We start from the raw sequence: 8,519 nt of genomic DNA on the forward strand, positions 1-8,519 counted from the left end.
TGGGAAGGTGGATTTTTCTTTTATGGGGGGAGGGGGAAATGGGGGGAGGAAATGAGGATGATGTATTTTTGATAAATTGTTATGTTGAAATTCTTAATAAAAATATTTTTTTAAAAAAAGGTTTTCTTTTTTAGATTAGGTTTGCATTTCATTTAAATCTGTTTCCTGTGTCTTTACTAATACATTGTCGTTTTTGTGTGTGTGTGAGAGAGAGGCGGAGAGTCTTTTGAGTACATTGTACACAGTCAGAAGCATCACACAGAGTGTATAAAGTATAAAGTTTAATTAAAAAAAACTTCATGGAACAGGCGAAACAGGAGCATGTGGACTGGCATGAATGAGCACTAAAACCAACCTTCCTTCCTTCCTTCCTTCCTTCCTTCCTTCCTTCCTTCCTTCCTTTCTTTCTTTCTTTCTTTCTTTCTTTCTTTCTGCAAGCTTTAAAGGTGGCTTGCACAAACCCTATTTGAAATTTGATGGGGTTAACCACCTCTTGAAGGAATACAATGTCTCCAAATTTCATGCACCTACATCGAGCGACGCACGGGTGTGTGTGGCTGTTTTGGTTTCCCAGTGCAAATGAATGCACTGGAATTGAGTTGAATTGGGTCCAAATTGATCCAAAGCAAATCAGGGACAGATCCAAATCAGGATCCTAACCAATTTGGGGTGGTCTTGGTTTCCACACCCTTAAGTTATATCTGTTTCTCATGTATATTTAATACAATTAACTACATTTCCAAATCAGTTTGTGGATATTTTTAAGACCTTGTGACAATTCACTAGCATTTTAGAGTGCATTTTTCCCCAATTTACCTTTTTTTGCATGTATATGTGGTTTTACAGTTGTTGTTTTTTACTTTGTTCTGAGCTTTTAAATTTTGTAAGCGGTGTTCTTTGTTTTGAAACTGGTAATAAAATGACTTGACATGCAATTTTCTTAAATATTGACATTTTTGCAAGCAATTTTCCCAAATAAAATGCATTATTAATGTCATCCTCCTCTTGTTGGACTACAACTCCCAGCCTCCCTGGTTTAGTGAAGAAGATCACCCTGCTTTATTTTTTTTTTATTTCTTTCATTTATGCATCACGTCCCATGAAACATCCAAAGCAATTTAACAATAAGAAACATCAACAATAAAAACAGCTATAAAAACAATTTCAAATTCAGGTGGGTATAAAAATATCCCCACTCAAAAGGCTTGCTAAAAAGTTCATCAACAAGTCCTGAAAGGACCATAGAGACCTCCTGATGAGATGGTCTCTCCAGAAGGCAGAAAAACCATCAAAATTTGTTTATTCCACCTCCTTTCCAAACAAAATATTCCCAAAATACACCTTTAGAAACGAGAAGCGTTCTCTCATCAGAATTTTCAAGGCTGCAGGTAGGGACTAAAAAGTGCAAATTAAACATGTCAGACAAATGGATTTTAAAAAGGGAATATTGTGGGATTCACATGGGTCTCCCTCAAAGGACTTCAGCAGATTCAGTGCTATTCCTTTCTTCCAAATATGTACACCAAGGTGAGAACTGTGATCTGCACCAAGAGTCCTAGAAGAATGAAGATAACTCTCAGGCTTACCCAAGACATAGGGATGTTTTCTCCTGTAAGGGAAAGAGAAGACATTGAAAGAGGGAGCCATCAGAAAATATCTGGGGATGTCCTACTCCTGATGAGAGCCTCCCAATACCTCCCCCCAAAAGCTATGAACGTAAGAACACAAAAGAGCCCTGCTGTTGGGTCAGGCTAATATTGTGGGCCTGCCCTGGCTACCCCAGTGGTAAACCTTGGGGCCGAGCCCCCTTCATCCATGGTCCTGAGCTGGAGAATGTGTGCTCCAGATGGCTTCTGACAGACCCAAATGTGCTCTGACATCTTGCAACCTTCGACAGCAGAGCTCTGGTTGGTTTGCAAAGTTCCCAGACCTGTGAATGTTCAGGCACTGGGCTGTCATTTCAGAATGTGAGACCCCGCTCAGAGAAAATCCAGGGGGGAAGATCTGCATTAAAAGAAGATTTTGCTATGCCTCTCCGCAATTTGCAGACGGTGAACCCCAATAAACATTTTACTTCCCTGGCCCAGTTTTCTTCTTTTAAAAACATATTTGAGTTAAAGACTTGTTTGTTTATTTATTATTTTATTTATTAAAATTATATACCGCCCTTCATCAAGAGATATCTTATCTTTAAAAGACATCTGAAGGCAGCCTTGTTTAGGGAAGTTTTTAATATTGTTTTTAACACTCGATTGGGAGCCACCCAGAGTGGCTGGGGAAACTCAGCCAGATGGGTGGGGTATAAATAATAAATTGTTGTTGTTGTTATATCTCAGGACAGTTCACAGAATAAAACACAAGAAGAAACACAAGTAGGTTTGCCAGCTTTGTTCTGGCAAAATACAGAATGGGTTGGGGAAGGGCAGGGCAGTTGGGGGCAGTTTTTCTTTTCCTCTGGTGCTGATATGACTTCAGGGCAATCCATTACCATCTATTGCAGCCTAACAGCTTGGCTCCTCTGGAATTTATCACACACATACACACGCGTTCGTAAATCTGTCTGTGCTTGGCTACCCAGAGCATGAATACATGACTAATTCATGACCTTTCACACATCCTTTCAAACACGGGCATTTGGAGAGGACCCCTAACTCGGCAGAGAGAGAGAGAGGACCTGAACTACAGGATAAAACTGTATCAATACAGGACGTAGCATTTTATATTGAAATACGGAAATCCTGTATTATACACGGCAGATGGCAAACCTAAACACAAGCATAGTGGTACCCCGGTTTAAGAACAGTCCGGTTTAAGAACGATTTGGTTTACAAAGTCCACAAAACCGGAAATTGTGTCTTGGTCTGAGAACTTTACCTCGGTCTAAGAACCAAATCTGAAAGGTGAAGGGCACCGCCGGCGGGAGGCCTCATTAGGGAAAGCGCGCCTCAGTTTAAGAACGGTTTTGGTTTAAGAATGGTCTTCCGGAACAGATTAAGCTTATAAACTGAGGTACCATTGTAAATATTTAAACCGAAGCAGCACCCCTTTATCACATACACAGCCCAACAAGACAATGACAAAAATCCACCAACAGCACACAAATCAATACAGTGGTACCTCGGGTTACATACACTTCAGGTTACAGACTCTGCTAACCCAGAAATAATACCTTGGGTTAAGAACTTTGCTTCAGGATGAGAAGAGAAATCGTGCGGCGGCAGCGGGAGGCCCCATTAGCTAAAGTGGTGCTTCAGGTTAAGAACAGTTTCAGGTTAAGAACAGACCTCCGGAACGAATTAAGTACGTAACCAGAGGTACCACTGTATGGCTAACCTGATCCAAAACACCCACCCACCCCACTCACACATGAAAACAAAGACCACCACAGCCAACCATAAATGAAGAGCTACACCCCAGGCCAACTCCAACCTCCTTACCACCAAAGGAACACAAGCAAATAGCACAGAACCTGCACCAGGGACGCTGACACAAACCCCCACATATACTAAGTATAATAGAAACATTGCCACCTGACCCCACCCAGGTGAGCCCAGCCTTGGCTGGGGAGGGCGGAGTATAAATTATTATTATTATTATTATTGTTGTTGTTGTTGTTGTTGTTGTTGTTGTTATCATCATCATCATCATCATCTCTCCCCCCTTTCCCCTTCTTCTTCTTAATGTCTCAGCAAATGAAACTGATTTGTAAAAAATGTTACTTGGAGGAGAGAGAGAGAGAGAGAGAGAGAGAGAGAGAGAGAGAGAGAGAGAGAGATATTGCACATACTTTTGTAAACTAAGAAAATCTTTAATAAAAATACATTAAAAAACAACAACCAGTAACCCCTCCAATTCACCCACAGGTTTGCAGCCAACTCACCCCTAGTCTGGCAAATATTAAGCACACTGAAGGAGATGTTCTTCTGATCGTCTGGACTGGTGACCAGGCAGGTGAAATTGGGCTCTGAGGAGTTGAGCCACCAGGACAAGTGGAGGTCCTTGCCATTGTTAGAGAGCTGGAACCAGTCCGACCCAACTTCTATGTCCCTGAGGGGGTTCCCTCTTCTCCAGGAGATGTTAAATTCTCCCATTCCGGACACCTGACATTGCAAGGTCACATTGCAGCCATATGGAGTATTGGACACATTTCGGGGGAGAATCTTCAGCTCTGGGACCGGCTCTGTGGGGAAATGTAGGGAAAGTTTGTGCCATCGGTGCCACTGACGGGTGTCAGTAACAGCCCAGTAAAAAGACAGCAAGGGATGGGAAGGGCTGGGTCCTTTTCCATGCTCGGTTAAGCATCAAACACAAGTGAGAAAACAACCACTTACCGTATACAGTGAGGAGGAATGTTTGATCTTGAAAGTGTTGTGTAGCAAAGCTCACGCGAGCCCTGTATGCTCCACTGTCCTCCATCTTCAGATCTTTGATCCTCAGTGTGGTCTCATTGACCATTTCTAGCCGCTGCCCAAATCTGTCTCTTGGATGAGGCCTCTCCAGCTTTCTACCCCTGGATTCAGCAAACCAGAGTTCCAAACCAGTTTTAAGCTTGAAATCCCATTCAATTTTGTCTACGGTTTCTTCTGAGGACACGTTCACGTGCAGCAAGACTGATCCTCCTACGGTCCAGCTTACCTGATACTGGGGAGGAACCTCTTCTGGATTATTTAGAGGCCCTATTTATAAAAGAGAAAGGTGAGGGAGAATGTTTATGTCCCAATAAAAACGATATCGGCACACTGTTCACAGTCCTTGAAACTTCCATCTGCATTCAGTCGTTACGTTCACCTTTCACACAAAAAACCCTCCTCCCCCAAACAGCCCTTGCTTCTCTTAACCCTTAAAATCTTGTGTCGTCATTCTTATTTCTACTGGGAAAGATCACCCATGCAAAACAAAGAAATCAGCCTCTGGACCCATGGAAGGAGGACCCTGAGTCATCCTGGGTCCCATCTGGCCGCAGATGTCCTGCCAGATGTCCTGTCTCACCTGCGGATTGGATAGTCCAAAGCAACAGAATTAGCCAAGTGGTTTGGGACTCCATCTTCTTTGCCACTGTCCCGTTTCAGAGCTGGAATGGGCTCCACTGTGCATGGCTAAGCCCCTCCTGCTTTGACCACAGCCCCCCAACCGCAGCAGTTTCCGCTTTTTCTTTTGGGCCCTTATCTTCTCTGCGACATCTCACTTCCTTTTCAGGATACAGTATCATAGAAACAATTTACCACCACATTGCCTCCTTTTCTGCACCAGCCTCATGTTATTGATGGAAGTTATTTTGCTGACCAAAACAAGGCCTTTGGCTGATTAAGCTACCTATGGCCTTTTAAATTGTTGTGGGAGTATTGCTATTATTATTATTATTGTTATTAATACCCCACTCATCTGGCTGGGTTTCCCCAGCCACTCTGGGTAGTTCACAGCATATATCAGATCATACTGAAACATCAAACATTAAAACTTTCCAGATACAGGGCTGCCTTCAGATATTTTCTAAAATCATTTTTAATCACCTTGGCATCTTACAGGAGGGCGTTCCATAGGGTGGGCGCCACCACTGAGAAGGCCCTCTGCCTGGATCTCTGTAACCTCACTTCTCTCAGGGAGGGAACCGCCAGAAGACCCTCGACGCTGGACCTCAATGTCTGGGCTGAATGATGGGGTGGAGACGCTCCTTCAGGTATACTGGGCCAAGGCCATTTAGGGCTTGAATGGTTTTGTTTGTTACTATGTGATTTGTGGTTTTATATTCCATACCACCCTGTGATCCTCAGATGAAACCAGCCCTTTATTCAGAACCAGGAGGACTGGAATTCTGCCTTTTGCAGGATATGGGCTGTCAGTTTCCTCAGGCTGGGCGCTTTATTTTATTTATTTAACAAGATTTGAATACTACTTAGTACAAAAGCAAACAAAGCCCTAGGTCCAGTCTCCAGAATCTCAAGGTAAGAACTGGTAATGGCTCCCTGTCTCAAGCCTCTGAAGTGGGGTTCTGAAGTGAAATTTATGTGTGGAACAGTCAGGGCTTTATTTATAAAGTGAGAGGTATCTGGGCCTAACATACCTGCACTTCACACTACCTGTCTTCTGCCTAAGCCAGGGATGGGGGACGTCAATCTCAGGGGCCAAGTGCCTCTTGGTCTGACCTTTAATGTCAGGGATGTGGATGAATCGAGTGCTGGTGAAGAGCCAGAGTCAGGTGATGAAAGATGATGAAAGATTGTCAGTACAAAGAGAGACAGAGTCTGACTCTGGAGATGAAAGATCGCAGACAGAGCAGAAGGGGATGGGCTCTACCTCCCTTTCCCAAGAGTTCCCTGACTCAGATAGCGCAGACAAGCACAACTTGCAAGAAGGGGGAGAGATAGACAGCAGTGGGAGGGTTGCTGGACAACCAGCAGAGAGACAGCAGACCAGAGAGTGATTCTCTTGAAAGTGGGAGGGAATTACTTCCTCCTTCTCCCCAATCTCGGAGAACTGAAAAGGTCAGAATGCAACAGAAGCCCCATCCTGCATTATCAATCACATGACGTGGCACACACATACTGTTTGAATGGCAATACCCATCAATGGGGGGTGGGGGGGTGGCCCCCTCAAATATTTTATTGGGGGTGGCAGCGAAGGGATCTTGACTCCTATGTCTTCAACCTGTGCCCATGGCACAACATCCACAAAAGGGACTTTCTTTCTGAGACATCTTTTCCGTGTGTGTGTGTGTGTGTGTGTGTGTGTGTAATTTGTATTAAATTTTCTGTTTTACAATTTAGAGTATTCATTTAAACAACCTTAAAATATCAATGGTAAGGGACGCGGGTGGTTTACCACAGAGCCTAGGACTTGCAGATCAGAAGGTCAGTGATTCGAATCCCCGCGACGGTGTGAGCTCCCGTTGCTCGATCCCTGCTCCTGCCAACCTAGCAGTTTGAAAGCACAGCAAAGTGCAAGTAAATAAATAGGTACCACTCTGGCGGGAAGGTAAACGGCGTTTCCATGCACTGCTCTGGTTTGCCAGAAGCGGCTTAGTCATGCCGGCCACATGACCCGGAAGCTGTACGCCGGCTCCCTTGGCCAATAAAGCGAGATGAGCGCCGCAACCCCAGAGTCGGTTACGACTGGACCTAATGGTCAGGGGTCCCTTTACCTTAACCTAAAATATCAATGACTTCCCTTCTTCTCTTTCCATGGTTCATTTTGCATAGCATACATCCCTACATATTTTATATCAACTAAACCGATCAGTATTCCATTATTACCTCCATCAAAACTTATTTACAATGTTGAATTTACCTTAATGCTGCCAGCATTTTCAGGTGTACACAATCTCCCCCCCCCCATATATTCAATAAACGTTTTCCAATCTTCTCTAAACATATGTTCTTCTTGTTCTCTTATTCTATATGTTAAGTCTGCAAGCTGCGCATATTCTGTCAGCTTCAGTTTCTTTGGTTGGGAATCTCGCTCGATTTCCATTTTGGGGCTAACAAAACGAGACATCTTTTCCTTACCAGGAAGGCTGCCAGCTGCCGGCTAAGTAATAGCAGTAATAACAACTAATGCAGTTGCTTAGTAGGCATCCACAACAATGCCATGAAGGCTCCTGCGCGGTATCCACAAGCAGTGACTTCCAAAGAGAGGGCGCCCTCTACTGGCCTCTCTCTCTCTCTCTCTCTCTCTCTCTCTCTCTCTCTCTCTCTGTGTGTGTGTGTGTGTGTGTCTGTCTGTCTGTCTGTCTCTGTCTGTCTGTCTGTGTCTCTGCGCCTCCGCTTCCCACACTGAATGATTTACCGGGAAGTCTCTGGCGAGAGAGGCGCTGCAGAGAAAAGCCGTCGAAACGTCCGGAAACATTTCTGGCGTTAATAGGGGAAAGTTGATCAGAAGAGCGGGGTCGAGATGCAGGATCCAGTTCACACTGCCCTGCCAGAGCTGTCAACGTTTCCATTTTTTTAAGTGAAATTCCCTCATTCCGAATAGGATTCCTCGCAAGAAAAGGGAAAAGTTGACAGCTATGTGCCCTGCTCTTGGCACACTTCTGCTGCTTTTTTTGGAAAGGGCGTTCTCGGAATGGGGTGCCCCAGCGGTGGAGAAGGCCCCGTCCCTCGCCATTAAAACCAAGAGGAAGAGACGCCCCTCGCTGGCATTCCCTGTTGCAAGGAGCCGGGAGAGGGAGGAAAGCCGCGCAGCGACGTGGGCAACTCGCTTCTGCAGCTCCGCCCGGCCGGGAACATTCTCCGTCGGGCACAACCTCCCTGTTGCAGCTGTTGCTCTTGTTTCGGCAAGTCCTACGATGGAAGCGGGGACTCAGTGCTTGTGGGGGACAGAGACTCCTCTCGCAATTTAATTTCTCAACATTATTCATTCATGAGCATAAGACTTTTCTTAATAGCCAGTCTTTGCAAAGAGAGCAATTCTTCTCCTCTCCCACAAACCACATTCAACGATACACTTCCATAGAGAGCAAATATGACTTTTTCTTGCGGACTCTTCCTCTTCAGAATGTTTCTGTACTTTCCTCTGTGTAAATC

At 44.7% G+C, this 8,519-nt stretch overlaps 1 protein-coding gene across 1 annotated transcript; it reads right to left on the reverse strand.

The window, feature by feature from the left end:
• Positions 1–219: 219 nt before the first annotated feature.
• Positions 220–5,223, reverse strand: LOC308575243 (T-lymphocyte surface antigen Ly-9-like). Its single transcript, XM_081173889.1, has 3 exons — positions 4,332–5,223; positions 3,881–4,180; positions 220–1,609 (listed from the first exon to the last, which is right to left on the reverse strand). Exons 1-3 carry the CDS (start codon positions 4,453–4,455, stop codon positions 1,497–1,499), a joined length of 537 nt encoding a protein of 178 aa, XP_081030015.1. The 5' UTR covers positions 4,456–5,223; the 3' UTR covers positions 220–1,496.
• Between the last annotated feature and the right edge of the window lie 3,296 nt (positions 5,224–8,519).

Source organism: Podarcis bocagei (assembly GCF_964188305.1).
Source record: "Podarcis bocagei genome assembly, chromosome: 16".
Taxonomy (NCBI): Eukaryota; Metazoa; Chordata; class Lepidosauria; order Squamata; family Lacertidae; genus Podarcis; species Podarcis bocagei.